The sequence below is a fragment of the Engystomops pustulosus genome, chromosome 6 (genome assembly GCF_040894005.1).
Source record: "Engystomops pustulosus chromosome 6, aEngPut4.maternal, whole genome shotgun sequence".
Classification (NCBI taxonomy): Eukaryota; Metazoa; Chordata; class Amphibia; order Anura; family Leptodactylidae; genus Engystomops; species Engystomops pustulosus.
The window spans coordinates 95,604,323-95,626,417 of NC_092416.1; the positions used below are offsets into that span (position 1 = coordinate 95,604,323).

Here is a 22,095-nt window from a genome sequence, read left to right on the forward strand (position 1 = left end):
CAGCCAGTATCTGATACACACTGCTCTATTGGGTAAATCATGGATACAAAAAGAGTCAACGCGTTTCCAGCGGATCAACCGCTCTTAATCATGACTGATGTATACATGGAAACGCTGGAAATGCGTTGACTCTTCAACTCTTTTTGTATCGGTGATTTACCCAATAAAGCAGTGTGTATCAGATACTGGCTGGATAGTGAATATTTCTTCCACTTTGATGCATCAAGGGTTACCAACAAAAAGGTTTGCTGGAGCACAGAGTTGTTGATCATCAGAGATTCGCTAATTTGGTTAGGAATCAGAAGTTGTGAACAGTTTGAGCCAAAAGGCAGCTGTAAATCGCATATTTATTTTGTTTACATTATTTAAATATTCTGCAAATGCCATAAACTCCAATTCAGGGCATTCCCAGGAAGACATCATCCATATAACAATAATATGCCATCACGTTTGATACAAATGGGTTGTCCACAGAGAATATTTATCGACTTTCAAAGCAAGCCAGAAAGACTGGAGTGCCCATAGCCGTACCTTTCCTCTGGGCAAACTACTTGCTGTCAAACGTGAAGACATTGTGTGACAAAACCATGTGTAAACCCTCAGACACAAAATTTATATATTTGTCACTATGTTGGACATTTGTCAGAAAGTCCCGAACACACTCTCCACCCACATCTTGCGGGGGTTGGGTGTAGAGACTTTCCACCTCTATTGAGGTAAGCTGAAAGTTTTCCTGCCACTGAAAATCTTTTATTACTTTCAGAAATGAGTTTGTATCCTTTAGTTATGAAAGGATATTTTATAAAAGAGGGTGGAGTAACCAGTCCAAGTATTGTGACAGGGGCTCAAACAAGGAGCCAATACCTGCCACAATTGGACGACCATATGGATTACAAAGCATATTACACTTCGATAGCTTCCACCCAGGACATAAAAAAAAGAGAAAGTCTCCCTTATGGCCCATTTTTGCGCCTAAGAAGAATAAATAGTGCGCCTATATTCTTCTTGCAGGCGGAAGAATTAAAATCCAGATTAATGGATCAGGGATATCCACCCCATTCCCTTGAAAAAGCCTTGAAAAAGGCAAGGGAGGTGCCAAGAGAGGATCTGCTACACCCCAGGGGAAAGAATAGGGATACCAGTCAAAGAAGAGATACTGATTCTCGTTTTGTGTTCTACTTCGACAATAGTCCATGTGAGAGTTTGATCCGCTCTGCTATTTATAAGCATTGTTAATTCTAGAGCAGGATTCTGACCTGACGACTGAAGTATTGAAAAGGCCCCTTATCACCTTTAGGAGGAGTAACACCCTCAGGGATAAGTTGGTCCATAGTAGATTCACGTCCCCACAAAGCACATGGCTCAATAAATGTGTCCCCATCGGTAATTGCCACTGCGGACATTGCAACCATTGTCAATGCAATGGCCAACTTAAGACGGTCTCTTTTGGGGATTTCAGTCAGGCGGTAAAATCCTTCATTATGTGACGATCTGACCATGGGATGTATGTTGTGTACTGCCCGTACAGAAGACTCTATATTGGTAAAACTGCTAGAAAGCTCTTCACTCGTTTAGTTAAAATCTATAACAACAGGTAATGGTAGTCCCTGGCTAATTAAACATATTTTCGTATGCACCACAAAGGGGATGCGGGAGTGCTGAGGTTCTCAGGGATAGAGAGGGTAGAACCCTTCCCAACAGGAGGGGACCGATCGTGGCTCCTTCTACAATGGGAGAGTAACTGGATTATAAGATTTAATGCCCTGGGCATGAACTTAACGCCTTCCTCTACACAATATGGTACATTATAGGTCTGGTAATGCCATGCGATTAACTGCCCAATAACTTAGAGCCATAATAACATGTTTTGTTTGCGTTCTGTTGGTTTTTAACCCCTTAAGGACGCAGGGTTTTTCCGCTCATTTCTCGTTCTCCAACTTCAAAAATCCATAACTTTTTCATTTTTGTACAGACCTGTGTGAGGGCTTATTTTGTGCGTAACAAATTTTAATTTCCCGTAATGTTATTTATTTTAACATGCCGTGTACTGCGAAGCTGAAAAAAAATTCAAAATGTGGAAAAATTAAAAAAAAAACGCATGTGCGTCACGTTCTTGCGGGCTCAGCTTTATTCTTTGGTTCGGTGCGATCGTGGTGATACCAAATTTATATAGGTTTTATTGTGTTTTAATACATTTTCAAAAATTAAACGAATGTGTACAAAAAAGAAAAAAAAATTTTTGCCATCTTCTGACGCTAATAACTTTTTCATACTTTGGTGCACGGAGATGTGTGTCATTTTTTGCAAAATGAGGCGACGTTTTCATTGCTACCATTTTGAGGTCTGTGCGACATTTTGATCATTTTTAATTTCATTTTTTATGTGATGTAAAAAGGTGTAAAAGTCGCATTTCGGACATTTGGGCGCCATTTCCCGCCTCGGAGGTCACCGCCGGCCGTAACCGTTTTTATATTTTGATAGATCGGGCATTTTGGGACGCGGCGATACCTAATATGTTTGTGATTTTTACTGTTTATTATGTTTTATATCAGTTCTAGGGAAAGGGGGGTGATTTGAATTTTTTATATTTTATTAATTTTTAAAAAAAAATTTTTCCACTATTTCTTAGACCATCTAGGGTACATTAACCCTAGATGGTCAGATCGCTCCTACCATATACTGCAATACTTCTGTATTGCAATATATGGCATTTTTGCAGCTCATTCATTACAATGAGCCACTGGCTCATTGTAACGAATCTCCAGAAGCCATGTAGCCTCGTGTCAAAAGAAGACCCGAGGCTACCATGGCAACCAACGAACGTCATCGGGGGCGCGGCGATCGTAAAAAAGATGGCGGCGCCCGCGGTTATTAACGGTGGGGGTTTTCTGTAAAATGCAAAAACCCCCACCTTTGTATGAAGAGGACTCAGCCCGTGAGCCCTCTTCATACACTCCTTACACCTCTGCGCCGTAGAGCTACGGCGCAGAGCGTTAAGGGGTTAACTTAAGCATATATGCCTTATGCAACAATGGACCTTTTGGTCCTATTGCTGCATTCTTTTTTAAATTACCTTTATATCACTTCTTTTTCAAAGCAGTTCACACTGTATTTTTTGAAGAGATGTGTCCCATGTTGGTGTTCACTCCCCCTCCTCTCTGCTTGGTCAGGTGCATTGAATGAATTAAACATTGCTTTATGCTGTCCTTCCGTGTTCACTTATATACCTGGTATTTCCCGGATGGGCAGTACCTGTTGGCTTGAGAAAGCGCTGTTCAGCGCGAAACAGCCCTATCGCCACGGCATGCACCCTCCCTGTACCTGTCACTCTAACTGAAATAAAGAAACATTCCCACGAAGAAGCCGTGTTTTCTTTGTAGTACACCTTCTTCTTCCTGGTGCAATTGCTTCATCTTCCAAGACAATTTGAAAGCTAAATCGACAGCCCGCCCCCAAATCTCTGTCGCACGAAAGCCAGCGCGCAGCTGTGCCAAAATCTGATCGCGTGCAACACAATCCCCTGTTAAATACCCGTCACAGCGTGCAAATCCCAAAAACATTGGAAAATCCGATGAAAGTGCATCCGTGGACCCTTAGTAAATAAGCCCCGGTGTTCCAAATCCATATTCTCTATACTTCAGTAATGCTTGTCCATCACCACCCCTTCTCAAGGGTGGAATATGGTCATGTATTACTGTGTCTATTTTCCAGATGCATAGATATAAATAGATATAAAATATTTTTTGTTAACCCATTCTATTTTGTTATAGCTAAGATAAATTATTTACTATCCCGGGCAATGCCAGCTACAGCTAGTTTTATATACATTGGCTCATATGCTTACACTATTTTTACCTTTAACGTGGTACCAAGAACAGGGGTGGATGATTGTACAGACAAGCATTTACATAAATGCTCATATCAGTGGCCAAATTAACGATGTAATCAAAATGCATGAGGACTTAATATTAGAATTAAGAATCAACTCTTCTCATTCAGTTTATGACAGGAAGTATTTTTTATATTTATGCTGCTTGTTATGGCCTACTATGTAAAGGTCTTAAAGATGAAAAAAGTTTTTTGTGAAATTTAGAAATGGACATTCATTTTATTAGTAAATAAATGTAGGAACAGTTGACAGAGCTATTCAATCAAATGCATTGCATGAGCATGCTGAGTGAAACTTTTTTTTTCCCAATGTTTGGTGTTTTGGACATGCAATTTTCAAGAACATTTTGTGAAAAATAACATTTGATATTTTTTTTTACCATTCATATTATTACAGCTGTGTCGTAATTGCTATTTAAGCCCTTACAGTTTTATCATTAGATATGTGCTGAAGCTGCTATTTAATTACATTGTTATCATAAGATAAGCATATAAGTCAATATGTGCTCTTTATGATGTATATAATGAAGCTAATGAAGCTTGGGATACTCTGAATAATGTTGCTGGGATATAAAGTAAAGAAATCTGTATGCTTCAACATAGTTTGACTGCCAGACATCTCAGGAATGGGTGGATGCTGATGTGAGGCTAAATAAATCATTACAGAATTGACTTTGGTTAAAGCTCCTCCTGTTAGCCCCTTCCCTGCTCACCTCTTTCCTGGGAGGGTGTGTTCTCCCCCCTCCACTTGCTAGAGGGCTGGCCACAAGGAGGAGGGGGGTTAATACTTTGTCTGCTTTTCATCCAAACACTTGATAGCAAAATTCCAGACTGAAAGACGACTACATTATAAGAAACTTGCATGTGGTAAGTAACAAAAATAGAGGGTGCTTAAATGTTGTGTGAAGCTGCCTTACAGTACTACACATGTAATGATATCTCAACTAAAAAAGGGGCATTCTGTTGTCTAATAATTGCTTGAGATGTCTTATTCTCAGGAAATCCCAAACCTGCCAGCTTAATTGTGCCACCTCTTGCTATGACCAGGCTGTAGTCAACTTGTTGGAGCTTTTGTTCTAGTCTTTGTTCTGTTCATTGCATTTAGGCTGTACAGATATTACAATAAATAGGACAGATAATGAGACAAATGTTTACTTTTGGAAATTTGGAAAAAGTTTTTAAAAAACCTGCTTGATTAAGTTGATCAGGAGGTTGACATAGCTCAATGCTGGCCACTAAGTTTTCATTAGTTAGCACTTTGGTGGGTAGTTCACATAGAAGATGTTTTTGTAGTACTATACATGTGATGACCCATTTTACAAAAGCAATAAACATGCACATTCCTGATTTGTATGTGTCATTAGCTGTTGGCATCTGGAGTTGCTAAGCATCAGCCCAAAGAAATTCAGATAGCTGCTTAGAAAGCACTAAAACTAGGTACCATTTACTTTTAGGCTTTAAAATAGGCTTTTATTGTATTATATTCACTCACTAAGAAATGAGTATACATTTTCAATTATATTTTTACTATAGACACTATGTACAATCTGCTCAGCTCTCCCTGCTCTGTAGCATGCTGCCTGCAGATAGGATACTATGTACAATCCTAATTGTAGATGGGGGGTCTACGGCAGCTACATAGAGACACTGTATTGAGAGACCACCCTTTAATCTGAAAAAATCCTCCCAAAAATATTAAACAAATATATATGTAACATTTTGTGTAAAGTGAGTAAACATGTAAGTTAAATGTGAAAAATAGTAAGTAAGTAAGCAAAGGTTTGCATTGTGAACGACGAGTCTATATTCAACCAAACGCTGATTAATGTAAATCGTTAAGAGGAAGTACAACATTTATTGGCCAGATCTATTAAACTGGTTGCACCAGTTTTCTGACTTTGCAATAGAAAGAACATACAAACTGCTTGCACATGTATTTATAAAGTGGCTGCACCAATTTTGTGGCGCGGCTGCACTTTGTCCACTGCGCCATAGAAGTCTGCACATGAGGTGTTCTGATGCAGAGTCATTCTTAGCGCCTCAATTATTACTGCAACTCGACAGAAATGTGGTGCATGTTCATTTTAGGGTGCCACAGAAACTGGGGCATGCGGAGTGCACCAGTACGGTAATAATCTGGAGCACTCTGCACATTGGTGAGGTAGACTGCACATAGTAGAGGATGCATCACTTATGATAAATGTGGGCTATTATGTAAAGTTTTGCCCCTCATACTGAAAAATTTAAAAGTGCAATTTTTACATAGGGTTTCTAATGTACACATTATTTACATACAGTTTAACTTGTTTCATCCATATGATGGATGGGAGATACATGATTAAAGTATATGGTTATAGTCCTTTAGGAATGGGGTCTGTATAACTATCATTATTGTACTCCAATTCAGAAGTAGTATTAGGGAAATGCAGCAAATATACACATTCTAAATCCATATTTTATTAGAGATCAGGCCCAAATGTTTATACTCTACACCTTAGCAACATTTTCTCGCATTAATAATAGTACAAATTAAATAATACAATTTGTGCCATTTCCCCCTCAGAATACAGAATTCCACAAATGATGGTGGCCACCAGAAATTAGTTACCGTAATAGTAGTTATTGTGGTTTGGGTCTACCAAAATTTAATGAGGTATTTTAGTCCACAGTGACTACAAAGGCATCTAATGATCTAGAATAGTGGGATATCTCAGCTCAGTGTACTACAGATGTAATGTAATTGTGATTGATTAATTAGAATTTATAATGTCATTATAATAAATGCATCCTTTAAAGAAGCTTCAATGTTGTTATTGACATAAACCTTTGGACCTTGGTCCTCCCATTATAAATACAACTACCAAAGGTATAAAATCAGACAATGGCGACACAATGCAAAACACAGCTAAAATCGGGCGCCAAAAAACAACTGGTGCCAAAAATAATGATTACCCCTCAATGAGTTGGCCTTACGCATCACAAATTTTATTGATTCAGAGCAGGTTTAAAGGTTCAGATAACTCTGTAAGTTCCTTGGTAGGTTTAAGTAACCCTTTTGGAATGTTCTTATATGTACAAGCAGTCCCCTACTTAAGGACACAAGACTCACAGATGACCCCTAGTTAAAGACGGACCCCTCTGCCCACTGTGACCTTTGGTGAAGGTCTCTGAATGCTTTACTATAGTCCCAGACTGCAATTATCAGCTGTAAGCTGTAATGAAACTTTATTGATTATCCTTGGTCCTTGGGCCCATTTCAGCAAAAAATTTTGAAACTACAATTGTCACTACAATGGGCAAAAAAAGATTTTGTCTGGAACTACAATTATAAAATATACAGTTTCGACTTACATACAAATTCAACTTAAGAACAAACCTATGGAACCTATCTTGTACGTAACTCGGGGACTGCCTGTATATTGTTCTAAGAGATAGCAAAGAAGGTATACCTAAGGTGTTCATGTATGGCACTGAAGGGAGAGAAAGCAGGAGAAAGCACTTTTTTAGTATAGTGTCAATGAGGTCTGGATTTACAAATGACACATGAAACTTTGAGAAGGGATAACACACAGTAGAAAATAGTAGTAGCCAGCATTTGTTATGTTTGGAAACTAATCCTTTACTATGTGGAAAAACAATGGTAACCAGTGAACACCGCAATCTTCTAGAGATGTATGTTTTTCCTCTGACCGTGGAACATCTGCAGAATTATTTTCTCATGTTAGATGGAACCGGTTCAGGGATGTGCACTGAGAAATCAATGGTCATTTCAGCCCAAACTAAATGTGACTTGTAAATGTTGTTCCTGGAATGTCTGTTGAGATAATGGTAAGAATAGTCAAGTCAGGGAAAAATAACATTCATGCACAATGTCAATGATACAAGAAGGGTACAGTGAAAAAGCAGCCAAGTGATAAGAGAGCTGAATTCAAAGAAACGTGACGCAGCTTCACATACTGAAGCAAGCAGATTAATACAACAGATTAACATGAATCACAGCTGTGGTTAGTGTACCTGGCACAAATACAACCACAATGCATCAGCCTGCCATCACACTGATATGCCATACACAAAAGGTAATGTGTGTGCTTGAAGGTGCTGGAGGATTGAGCACAATCTCACCATGATTTCCAAGCGACAGTTCTGCATTCCAGCCAATAAGGGCAACCTGCCATCACCTTATGACTAAGGTCTACTCTTAGAAGCTTGAGAAACAAGATATTTTGGGCAGATTTTCCTAACCACATCATAATAGTTGTCAATTTGTGTGACTAAATGAATTGTTTCACCAATTTCATTAATACAAAATCCCTACTCTCCAGGCTTATCAATGACTTGTTCACGATGTGTGTGATAAGTTCCAACTACATTGTTGTTGGCTGCCTTTTATCCTGCCATTCTTTTTGTTTCAATAAAGGATAGTGTCATCTTATAATATAATTTATAATATATAATATGACCTCTATGACGCTAGTCTATCACAAGATCCAAGTATCAGAAGTCCAGGCATGTCGGCAATGTAATGGGGATGCAATACCAGACAAGCCTGTTGGCAAGTGTGGCAATGTTTGTAAATCAATAATATAGAAGAGAACATTTTCAATAATTCTAAAATTCAATATTTTAAGGGCAAAGCTTTATGGGTTTGTTAATTTTGATGAACATGTCCTCCAATAGTAATACAGGCAGTCCCGAGTTACGTACAAGACAGGTTCTTTAGATTTGTTCTTAAGTTGAATTTGTAAATTTATACTTGTAACCCCAGACAGAATTTTTTTTGCCCCTGTAACAATTGGATTTTCAAGCTTTTGTGCTGTCATGGTAACAAGAACAATCAAAAAAAATTCATTACAGACACCTTACAGCTCATCATTACAGCCTGGGACTAAAGCATCCCGAGACCTTCACCAGAGGTCACAGTGGGCAGAAAGGTCTGTCTGTAGCTAGGGGTCATCTGTAAATCAGGTGTTCTTAAGTAGGGAAACGCCTGTAACCCATTTTATTTTTCCAACAATGTGCTTGTTTTTTTATAACAAGTTGTATTTTACTGTGAAACCATTTTGGTATATAAACATTTATTTTATGTATTTTTATAGTGTTCCCCATGTGGTAACAAGAACAAAAAGATTTTTTTTTTTTGGCCAGTATAAGTATATTGATAATATATAAGATATATAAGATATATATATATAATTGGTGTGATGTAATGACACTGTGTGATTGTGATACAACCATCTCTGTCAAACACCTCAGATATTAGAAGGACTATTGCATGTGGATTTTATTGCAGATTGGAGCTAGTCTCTACCTTGGCAGTTGCAGTAAAAGGAGACCACTGAGGTGTCTGTGGTACCCATGAAGTCATTATGGCTAATACTTTATATGTAGCCATTGTGTTGTAGAAACTTTCACCTCTGGTAACAGTTATATGTCATGAATGGTTTAATAGTAAACAAAAGCAGATATATAGGATATGCTCAGAACTTTTAAGCCTAGTGTACAATGACATCTTTGTATTGTGATCTATCATGCATCCTGTACCAGAGCGCCTTACTCTGTTGAACACTGTAATTAGTGACAAGCCTCCTAGGCCCAGAAGATATTAATAGCTTCTTCATTAGTCTGTTAAAGCTCAGAGGTAGTGCATGACTTAGCCTAGTTGAGGATGATGCTACAGCCTTTCTCATTTCCCAAATGGCTTTTTTAACAAAATTTGATATTTGAAAAGCTTAAGTGTTAATCTTCAATGGTTGGAGTCCTTTAATATTATATTTCTTACGGCTACTTGGTTTCCTATTATACCCATGGTATATAAGAGTGTTTTATCAGGCATTTTTTGTCATAAACTCAGAATTCTTAATGCTGCACCAGGAGAGAGCAATAAATCTTGCAAGTCAAATAGTTAGCTGTTCCTTACATATGAGATATGCTATAAAATTAACAAAATGATTTGTGTAGCCAGAAAACTGCAGCTTCTATTTCAGCTTAGCTGTGAATATCATGACCTGTTAATGCCATGCCTCGATTACTGATTTTGCACTTTTTATATTCTTCACTAGGTGGCAAATTTCAGCTTGATTTTACATAAGTGACATCATCCACATGGCTGATTCAGCATTCCCAAGTCTCCAACTTGTTTTGTAATAGGGAAATTACAATCAAATAGGATGGAGAGCAAAACCAGACTCTAAACTGTTTAAAGATATATGCCAATATGATTTAACAAGTATCAGTTTATGTGCTTGGAAAAGTGTTAGATGCATTATTTTACATCAATGTTAGATCCACAATACCAGGCCTCCTATGGTCCATAACAGAAGCCTGTTCTAATCCTAGATCAGTTAAAGGAATTTCCCAGGAATTATTGGCCTAAAATCAATTTGGGGATACCAAGCAATGAGACATTTTTGACCTGTTATGTGAATAGGTAACTATCTTTTATAGCCCAAGCCCTTCAATTTGCTTTTTCACTGAAAGCTGTTTCTTCATAGTTTTAAATGGCAAGTGTTAGACATGATGTGACAAAAACATCATACTATATTTTCTATGCTGCGGTTGTCAACTAAAATATATTTTAAATTTACATTTAACTGTTGCAAGACTTATATATAATATTATAAACCAATAAAACATTTGTGAGCACATGAAAGGGTTGCTTGGTGTAGGATCCAGTTTGTGTGGGTTTCTCATAAACAAAAACTGCAATCATTCATCGCTACGGTAGCCTGGAGCTACAATTATAAAATATACAGTTCCGACTTACATACAAATTCAACTTAAGAACAAACCTGCAGAACCTATCTTGCACGTAACCCGGGGACTGCCTTTACCACCATTTTTTATAGTTTGCCATTCAACGTGCTTCGTAAATAATATTTTGCCTTATTCTACATCGAAGACTCTAATTTTGCAACTCTAAGTAAGTAATAGTATTTAGCATTGTAGTTTTCTTCTGGCAGCAATGGGCTGGAGAAGTTTCCCAGTATGGGATCCAGTTTGTGTTTGTTTCTCCTGCTGTCAGCACAAACTGAGCTGTGCTTGGGTGGTTTTCTCTAAGTTACACCATTGTCTAAGTTTATATGCTTGAAATTAGATGTGGAGCACAAAGTCTGTAATGGATCTCCTGTAATAGGGTAAAAACTAGTGAGTGGAGACCTTTAAGTACTATAAAATCCAGGTCCTTTCAGAAGGAAAGAAATAACATGTTATTTATTGTAACATGTGTGAAATCAAATAGTTTGGTCTCAAAAGGGGATCCTAACTCTGTATACTCATAATACTAATCAAAAAGAGGGAAAGCCATAAGTTTGTAAAAGCATCTCCTCATCTGTTGTACATGGTCCATCCTTATATTACGTGGACAGCAATTTATTTAAAGGATATAACTCCATATCCATTAACAAAGGAGATATATTAGATATATTATAACTTTAACCATGTAAGAAATAATATTTCATCTGAAAATGAAGTCCTGTGAAAAATAAAAATAAATAGTGGCTGTATAGATTGCTGGCTGTGGGGGGAGAAAGATGGGGGAGAACGCACACCTCTTACTACCCTGGGTAGTTTTCAAGAGGACATAAGAAACTCCAGCTTTTGCCTTCATATTGACTCTCTGCACACTAGTTAGTAGCTACAGTATAGTTGGAGCTACAGATCAATATGCACATACATACTGAGATTAACACATAGAGGACCATAGAAATCTAAATTTGCTACTTTTCTTTACTTTAAATACTAATAAGTAATATCTTCCACACATGTTGTAAACAGCAAAGTTTATAAAGAAAACACATTCCCATAATACACTGTCAGAGCTATTATTCTATAGGAAAGTGCTGTTCAAATACTGAACTTTTTCATTTAGAAATGTACTGGTTTTTCAGTTTCACTGAGCATTCCACTGTTTCTCTGCATATCATGAGATATGCATTCCTCTGTTTTGTCAATGCAGAGACCACCAAGAACTCTTTAGTGCACCTGTCTCAAACAATACATCCTTTCAATCTGATTGCCCCCTGTGTTGTGCAATTCATTATCTACAAGTTTCAGTCAAGTCCCCAGAAGGGACTAATAATGACATCACAATGGTAATGAATCAAACAGGTTAGATTAGTACAAGGAGAGGGCAGATAAAGGCTTAAAAATGACCCAGACACCTTGGTAATTACTGTAGTTTGCATTTGGTTGGTGTTTTGGTGTTTCAAGACCTTTTTAATTTTTTAATTTTTATTTTATTGTTGCAATCCAAAGTTCATCACTTTTAATTTTTCTACTTAAATAGCTTTACAATGTTTTTATTCTAAAGGACAAGCTGTATTTTGAATGGCATCATATTCCCCAAATTCGGTGGGATGATTAACCCCTTAAGGACGCAGGGTTTTTCGGCTCATTTCTCGCTCTCCAACTTCAAAAATCCCAAACTTTTTCATTTTTACGTGTACAGACCTGTGTGAGGGCTTATTTTGTGCGTAACAAAATTTACTTTCTCGTAATGTTATTTATTTTAACATGCCGTGTACTGCGAAGCTGAAAAAAAATTCCAAATGTGAAAAAATTCTTGTGGGCTCAGTTTTTACGAATTTCACTCTTCGCTCCAAATAACATGCCTACTTTATTCTTTGGTTCGGTGCAATCGCGGTGATACCAAATTTATATAGGTTCTATTGTGTTTTAATACATTTTCAAAAATTAAACGAATGTGTACAAAAAAGAAAAAAAATTTTTGCCATCTTCTGACGTTAATAACTTTTTCATACTTTGGCGCACGGAGATGTGTGAGGGGTCATTTTTTGCGAAATGAGGCGACGTTTTCATTGCTACCATTTTGAGGTCTGTGCGACATTTTGATAATTTTTTATTTCATTTTTTATGTTATGTAAAAAGGTGTAAAAGTCGCATTTTGGACATTTGGGTGCCATTTCCCGCCTCGGAGGTCACCGCCGCCCGTAACCGTTTTTATATTTTGATAGATCGGGCATTTTGGAACGCGGCGATACCTAATATGTTTGTGATTTTTACTGTTTATTATGTTTTATATCGGTTCTAGGGGGTGATTTGAACTTTTAATATTTTATTAATTTTTTTTATTTTTTAAACTTTTTCTAAACTTTTTTTTTTTCACTATTTTTTAGACCATCTAGGGTACATAAACCCTAGATAGTCAGATCGCTCCTACCATATACTGCAATACTTCTGTATTGCAATATATGGCATTTTTTCAGCTTATTGTAACGAATCTGCAGATGCCAGATAGTCTCGGGTCAAACGAAGACCCGAGGCTACCATGGCAACCGATCGCCGGCCCCCGATGACATTCGGGGGCGCGGCGATCGTAAAAAAGATGGCGGCGCCCGCGCGTCGCTGTCTTTTAAACGCCGCCGCCGGCAAAGTCGAAAGGGCCGCGGTTATTAGCGGTGGGGGTTTGTTGCAATATGCAACAACCCCCACCTCTGTATGAAGAGGACTCAGCCCGTGAGCCCTCTTCATACATCCCTTATACCTCTGCGCCGTAGAGCTACGGCGCAGAGCGTTAAGGGGTTAATAGAAAATAAAACAATCCCAACAGTTTTGTATTTGTGCCATTAGTACAATTTAGATCTGTGCCTTTCACAGTGCAGAGTAAATCACATTTTGTCTTTATTAAACATGTCACAGTAATTAAAGTGATACCAGTTATTTAAAGGAAATCTACCTGTAACACAGAAGACAGTTGCCCCAACCTCTGTCCCTTCCTATAGTCCTCCCACGCTAAACCGTGGGGCGACTACTTGAAGACTCGGAATACACTAGATAAGTGCGGGAAGTGAACAACACGAACAGACTGACAAACATAAAACACAAAAGAGTGGTAAACTAGCCGGAGTCACAACGAGAGGGTAGGTCAAGAGCAAAATTAGTAAGCAAAGAGTCAACATAAAAAACTAGCGGAGATCACAACAATTCAGACACAGAGCAAGTCAAACCTAATGCAGAGAGCAAGTGATGATTTCAAACACTGGCACAGGTGACTAGTGAGGCTGCAATTTATGCAGCCAGAACCCCACCTCTAGAACCTGATAGGAGCTAGAGAACTTCTGGGAATTAACCCCTCATGGTGCAGAATAGCCAAGCACAATTGCAGGCACCATGCAGAGGTACCACAAGTCCCAGCAGTCCAGAAAACAACCCCTAAACAGCGCAAGGTCTTAGAAGCTGCTGCCCAAAATGCGCGCCAGAGACCGCTGGTAGTGGACGAGATCTAAAATAATGGTAAAAAAAAATGAAATTTTTTTTTTGAATATATGAAAAAATTGTTAAAAAAGTGAAGGTTTAAATCACCCCCCTTTCCCTAGAACTGATATAAATATAAATAAACAATAAAAATCATAAACACATTAGGTATCATCGCGTCCCAAAATGTCTGATCTATCAAAATATATTAGCGATTTTTCCCAGCGTTTAACCCCGTAACGGAAATTGGCACCCAAAGTCGAAAATGCCACTTTTTTGCCATTTTGAAAAATATAAAAAATTCTATAAAAAGTTAATAAAAGCCCATACAGTCCTTAAAATGATAGCATTAAAAACATCCTCAAAAGTCAGAAAAAATTACACCACCCACAGCTTTGTACACTGAAGTATGAAAAAGTTATTAGTGCCAGAACATGGCAAAATAAAGAATTTTATTTTTGTACAGAAGATTTTAATTTTTTTAAATGTATGAAAACATTATAAAACTTGTACAGATTTGGTATCCTCGTGATCGTACCGAACCAAGGAATAAAATAGACATATGATTTGGGGCGCTCAGTGACAGCTGTAAAATCCAAGCCCACAATAAAAGCCCGCTTCCCAGTATACAGCATGGAATAATAAATACCATCACTATGAAGTTCAATTTGTTACGCAGAAAACAAGCCCAAACAGAGCTCTTTACATGGAAAAATAAAAAAGTTACAGATTTTTGAAGGTGGGGAGTGAAAAAAGAAAATGCAGAGAATCATTTATGTCACTACTTACAACTACAGTCTTTGTGGTTCATATGAGAGGGTTCCCCTCACCTCCCGAGCACCATGCTACCATTACATAGAATGGCGCTACAGGAATGGAAGGCAGCTAAATCCATCACACAATTTAATGATAACATAGCTGACATGCCCATCTGACGAAATGCAGAACTACCTCAACTGGGAGAACTGGAGGGGGCGCAGGATGGCAAGATGTGGGCATCCGCCTGCCATCAGATATTTACAAAGATGGGGTGTGGACCTCCTTAAATGACCTACAGAGGAAATATGCCTTAGACAGACGTTGGTTCTACTGATACCTCCAGCTACAACATGCATTGTCAGCACAATTCTAATGAAGCCCCCCTATCTAAGTATCCACACATAGGTGTATATAAAAGCAAGGGCCAAGTGGTCTGGTATCAACAGTCTACACACATTTGAAATCAAAGAGAGTTGAGCATACTCCACATTAAAGGGGTTGTTAACTTTATGCACATTCCAGCAAATAATTGATATTGTTTCTGTAATAAAGAGTTACACAATTTTCCAATACACTTTTTCTATCAATTCTTTATGTTTTTTCTAAATCTCTGCTTGCTGTCATGCAACAGGAAGCTTCATTCTTTACTTCCTGTAGATAAACAGCGGTCCATGGTCATGTGATATCACACAGGTGCACGACTCGTTATATCACAGAGAGTTATCAGAGCTGTGTGATGCTTATGACCCGTGCACCTGTGTGACATCACATGACTATGGACCGATGTTTATCTACAGGAAGTAAATAATAAAGTTTCCTGTTGCATGACAGCAGGAACAGATCTAGAAAACCCTAAAGAATTGATACAGAAAGTATATTGGAAATGTATCTTATTTTTCTTTACAAAAACAATATCAATTATTTGCTGGAATGTGCTTAAAGTAAACCCCTTTAAGTAAATGGAAGGAACTTATCCCTACTCTTTAGAATAAGGCGGATGAGGATATTCTTTCTTCCCATCTTAAAGTATCCCCATCAGTCAACAATAGGATGATGCAAAGCATCAAGCTTATTTAACCCCAATACAATTGCACACTTTGGGACGCACACCCTACACAGCCTGTCCGTGATGTGGCTCCCCAGCGGCCGACTTCTGGCACATGTACTGGGTGTGCCCTCCTATTGCTTTTTTTGGGAAAGGATAACAGCCTTTACATCGGACCTGCACTCCCTGCAAGTGCCTTGCACATCTGAAATATGTTTCTTAGGGTTACTGTTAGAAGAAAACTGATCTCGCTTCCACAGAATATTTTTACAAGAATCAATATTTATTGTCAGGAAATGTATCGTCCTTAGGTGATCAGATGTTACCTTATGAAAATCTGATATTCAAACACAGAAATTGCCTGGACAATTTTAATCGCAGGTATCAAGACTCACTCTCTAACATTTTGCCACAAATTCCACCGAGTATGTAAACTAAATGCTCTGCTGACATACCCCTTGGAAATGAACAGGATTGCTGGCTGTGGGGGGATAAAGATGGGGGAGGACGCACCTCTTACTACGCTGGGTAGTTTTCATGAGGAAATACAAAATTACATCATCTAATATATAAAGCTGAGTGTATGTATGTATGTATGTATGTCTGTCTGCTTAAGGAATCCATACTGTATAGTCAATAAATTTTGCACAGCCACTCTCTGCGACCCAGGTTTTGAGCCAAAATTTTCACCCCACGCTTTCTAAAATCCACTTATTACCCACCATATACAGGAGCCATTGTCTGCTGCTGCTGTGGCAGTTGGAAACTGAGCCATGATTAGTTGCTGTTCTGCCACAGGTCATTAATATGAGCTCTGAGCTTTGATAGGTTACTATAGGCAATGAATATAATACAGCTTAGGCTATGTTCACATGTTGCGTTTTGTTTACATTAACACATGCATTTTTAATTTCATCACAACAGCTGAGAAGAGGAGATTTGCCTTATTACATTGTTGTCAACATTGCATTTACAAAACACAAACGTTAATGCAACGTTAACAAATATGTTAACACATGTTAATATACATATATGTTACGGATATGTTAACACATGTGTTAACATTGTGTTAACATATACATTTTGTAAATGCAATGTTGACAACAATTTAGTTAGGCAAATCTCCTCTTCTCAACTGTTGTGATGCATTTGAAAACGCATGCGTTAACACAAACAGAATACAAAGTTTGAAAGCAGTCTTAGTTATGAGGTAAGATGTGAAGTAATATGTGAAGTAATATATGAGGTAACATGATAACCACCATATACATGAGCTATTGTCTGCTGTGGCAATAAGCAACCAATCATATCTCAGCTTCTATTTAGCCACATTAATATGAGCTCTGAGCTTTTGATTGATTTCTATAGGTAATGAGTATAATACAGATTACGTATGAGGTACAGTGAGTGACAGAGAGACAGGCAGAGAGAGTGAGATAGGCAGGGAGAGTGAGTGACTGACAAAGAGACAGCCAGTGAGTTTGAGTGAGAGACAGGGAGAATGAGTGCCAGAGACAGGCAGGGAGAGTGAGTGACAGAGAGACAGACAGGGAGAGTGAGTGACAGAGAGACAGGCAGGGACAGTGAGGGACAGAAAGACAGGCAGTGAGTGTGAGTGAGAGACAGATGGGGAGAGTCAGTGACAGAGAGACAGGTGGGGGAGTGAGTGACTGAGTGAGAGACAGGCAGGGAGCATTAGTGAGTGACTGAAAGACAGCCAGTATGAGTGAGAGATAGACAGCGAGAGTCACTGAGAGAAGGGCAGGGAGAGTCACTGAGTGACAGACAGGGAGAGATAGATGCATAGATAGATAGATAGATAGATATATTTTAATTTTTAATTAATTTTAATTTAATTTTTTAATGCACAGATCTTCCAACTGACTATATATGTATAAGGCAACTATGAAAATAGGTTTTATAATACAAAACAATAGTTGTTTCCTTCTAAAATATTTAATTGTGCTAATGTGCCAGAAGGGCTCTGGGGCATTTGCCAGAGCCTCTTTGTGCTATCGCTTCACAGATTATTACACTGTCTCCACCTCCCCCCTCCCACAGTGTGAGGTACAGCAGGCAGAGAGAGGGGGGAGTGTAGAGGGGGCAGATGGAGGGTAAGACGTGCTTCTAAACAGTGTAACATCCTGTAAAGCTACAGCATGGAGAGGTTCTGATAATGCCCACCATAGAACTTCTGCCCACTAGCATCATTTTAAAAGTTAATTTTGTAAGGAAGAAGGCAATAGATAACAAATATAAGATTACCTCAGTCACAGTGCCTGGATATATTCGTAAGTGCCCATGGTTTACCATGATGGATTTTGATGGTAGCTTTTCTTTAAAATGAAAATCCATGAAGGCATGTCATAGCATTCAACAATTTTGTTGTTAAACATTTGTTGTACCTGTTAGTTTCATACTTGTTTTATGAAGAATATGTGGACTTAGTATGGTTAAGGGTATTTGGAAAATCCATTCCAAATTTCAATCAGGTTTTCCAATGCAGAGTTCAGTGTATATTGCTGACATACCCAAAGTCAGGATTTTCCCAATGGAAACAGACACTGTAGTCTAAAAGTACTAAAGTTTTTCAATATTAAAATTTCTATAAAAATTGAACAGGTGAGACACATTCATTTAACAGGTTTCACCAACAAAATCAGATATGATTTACTTTGAACTGCAACTGCAATGAACACACCCTGAGGATTCTCCAGCATGCTCCTGACTTATCAGGTATTGCCATGTAGTTATTTGGTCTGAATAGTGGTTACTGATAGGGAGTTCTGGGGATGTTAGAATGGAGTCAATATACATAATTGCTTCAGAAAAATAATTAAAATATTCAACTATCCTCATAATCCTCATGTACCCAAACTGTAACTTAGGACCATCCTAAGACCTATTGTATCTGTTTGAATATGAACTATAGATAATAATTCATCATAATCCTTTTTAAAGGAACTTGTCAGAAAAACTAACCAATAAACCCCTTAACAACTTGGCCCTTTTTTGTTTCCATTTACTGGTGTTTCATTTCACTCCCTACATTCAAAAATACATAACTTTTATTATTTTTGCATGTAAAGAGCTGTGTGATGGCTTGTTTCCTGTGTAACAAATTGCACTTCATAGTAACAGTATTTAATACTCCATACAGTGTACTGGAAAGTGGGGAAAAAAATTAAAATGTGGTGAAGTTGGTTAAAAACACATTTGTGCCATTTTCTTGTGGGCTTGGTTTTTATGGGGTTCTTTGTGCGCCCCCAAATGACATGTCTACTTTATTCTTTGAATTGGTATGATCACGACGATACCAAATGTGCATAGGTTTTGTTGTGTTTTAATAAATAGTCTAACCGATATCTGTATTTTCTCTCCTCATCCCCCTCCCTCCCATAGTCATCCACTTTCATTAACACCCACCCTCCCTGTGTTCAGAATTAAACCCTTACCACTGTATACATTTGTACAGAATCTAGCTAAATGTTAGTCTCCACTGACAAGATCCAACTATTGTACATTGTATTTAAACTTTTGAGTGGAGCTGTTGCCTGTGAGCACCGCTGCTCCCAATGATTGCTTGAACTGTAATGTTGATTTGTTCAATAAAAACATTTTTAAAACAAAAAAAAATAAAAAGCTTAAGCCTTTTGTAAAAAAAAAAAAAATTCTTTGGCGCTAATAACTTTTTCTTACTTCAGTGTACGGATCTGTAATTTTTTGGCAGAACCAACTGATGTTTTCTTTGCTACCATTTTAGGGACTGCACAACCTTTTGATGCCCTTTTATAAAAATTGTATAAAGATTGTCTGATTGATCTTACCATATACTGCTATACTACTGTATGGTAGTAAATGTGGATTTTATACATCATCTGATACAATGTGCCACACTGTGTTTCAGAAACTATTACAAAAATCTGAGACTAGCACCGATCATGGGTATTACCGGTGGTGTTTGCTGTAATATGCAGCAAACACCCAGCTTGTATGGAAATGTCCCAGCCCATGAGCCTTCTTCATGCACCCACAGCCGACATGTGACACATCACACATCGCTAAGTGGTTAAACCAATACCAATATATTGTAGAAAAACATTCCAGAAATTGTTTCTATCATGGCCTAGTTCGGCAGCATCATCCACAAAATAAACTTTGAAGTGAATTGTGCACCACAATTCTGTGGAGTCAGCACTTATATCAATGGATGCTTGACCACAAAGTAAAGGGGGCATTCTAAAGCGGAGGGAGTTTAACTTGTGTGCTGATCTTTCTGTGCTGAACTGACTCTATACAACAAATTTAGATCTCTCTTCAAAGTTGATTTTATTTTTGGATGTCCCCATGCTGGGCCATGTAAGAAATATGCTTGGTAAATGGTAATATTTATGACTTCATTTTCATCTGACAGGTTCCATTAACTAATACAGTTCTACATTGAAATAATTATTTTTTTTCTTTTTTTATAGGAACCATTGGAGATGGCATTTACACAATACCTGCTTATTTTTTGCTTAGTATCTTATTTAAAGGAAGGATTTGCTCAGAATTCAACACTAGCATCAAACACTTCGGAAAGGCCAGCTGGCTGTGGTCAGGATGTCAAATTTATTTACTTTACTCTTTGTGATCTCACAGCTGCCTGGGGTATTGTCATTGAAGCAGTGACCTCCTTAGGGATTCTTTGTACAATAGTATTGGGATTAATTTTTGTGGCACTTGCCCCTTCAGTCTCTCAGGATGCCCGAAAGGGAACCATAGCTCTTAACCTGCTGTTTATATTGGGAGTTCTTGGCTTATTTGGTTTAGTTTTTGCATTTATCATTGCACCCAATTCCACAGTCTGCATATTTCGTAGGTTTTTGTTTGGTGTTTTATTTGCCCAATGCTTTGCATGTCTGGTAGCACATTCAGTCAGGCTTAACTACTTAGCTCTTCAAAACAGAGGACCGGGTGGGTGCCTAGTGTTTCTGCTAGCAATAGGACTTTTCTTGGTAGAAGCAGTGATTAATGTGGAATGGCTCCTCATAACTAATGTTCGTCAAACAATCCAGGATATTGAGCCTTTTAAAAATCCATGTAACATAACCAACCAGGATTTTGTTACTGCTTTAGTCTATGTCATGTTCCTCATTGTAGCATCCCTTGTCATCCCTTGCCCAGTTCTCTGTGGACACTATTTACAATGGAAACGTCACGGAAGACACATTGTATCAACTGCATGTTTTTCACTTATGATCTGGGTAGCATGGATAGTAATGTACCTATACGGCAATGAGAGGCTAGGGCACTCTTCCTGGGATGATGCAGTCCTGGCCATTGCTCTAGTATCAAATGCATGGGTTTTTGTCTTATTTTATATAATACCACAAGTAAGGGAAATGACAAGATCTGGATACAGATATGAAGATGATACTCTTAATATTCTGAAAAGACATTCTGATACCCCACATTCCATAGTAATGGAAAACAGAGCATTCTCTATGGATAATCTGGATGCAGCAGAGCCTGTGAATTCTAGGCTTGAACAAGGTGAGTTTAGTTAAACCAAATATACGTTCTCTGTTTGAAAAAGCTAAACTTATATTGCATTAAATAATGTCCTCAGTCTGCATAAAGAACACTGGTTATCCATAACAATTTATGTGGATGTTCTATGAAGCCAAACAAAAGCCAATACCTTACACACTGCCTATAAAATGGTCAAATTCTAAAACAAAGTTTATGTGATAAAGTGGTCCCTCTGTCTGAGGGGCGTAACTACAGTGGTAGTAGCCATAGCAGCTGCTATGGGGCCCACAGTGTGAGGGGGTCCCAGCACCTGGACTGTTGGTTATGTATTGGGTTTATGCTTTATGTGTGTGTGGCGTGTTTATAATGTATGTGTGTGAATATGTTGTATGTCTCTATATGATATTGAATGTATGTGTGTGTTTTCTGTATGTGTGTATATGTGATGTGTATATGGTACTGTATGTGTGTGTATGCTGTATGTTTGTATATATGGTGTGTGCATACTGTATGTATGTTTATGCCGTATGTCTATATACTCTATATAGAAGTATATTAATGTGCGTTCAATTTGATTATGTACATTTATAATTTTTTAGGGAAAAGGAGCGCTGAAATCTGCTATGGGCCCAGCCTCTCCTAGTTATGCTTCTGCTCTGCCTCTTTGTGCTACTGAT

At 38.0% G+C, this 22,095-nt stretch overlaps 1 protein-coding gene across 4 annotated transcripts in view; it reads left to right on the plus strand.

The window, feature by feature from the left end:
• The window catches only part of LOC140064033 (G-protein coupled receptor family C group 5 member C-like), a 127,460-nt gene that overhangs the window by 99,183 nt on the left and 6,182 nt on the right, over positions 1 to 22,095 (plus strand). For 2 of the 4 annotated variants that reach the window (XM_072110444.1, XM_072110443.1), the window contains exon 3: positions 20,377 to 21,439. In XM_072110444.1, the coding sequence (XP_071966545.1) occupies positions 20,389 to 21,439 (1,051 nt within the window). In that variant the 5' untranslated portion in view covers positions 20,377 to 20,388. Of the gene's footprint in view, positions 1 to 4,611; positions 4,756 to 9,947; positions 10,316 to 20,376; positions 21,440 to 22,095 lie in introns of those variants that run through there. The other 2 variants (XM_072110445.1, XM_072110442.1) reach the window with 2 other exon arrangements.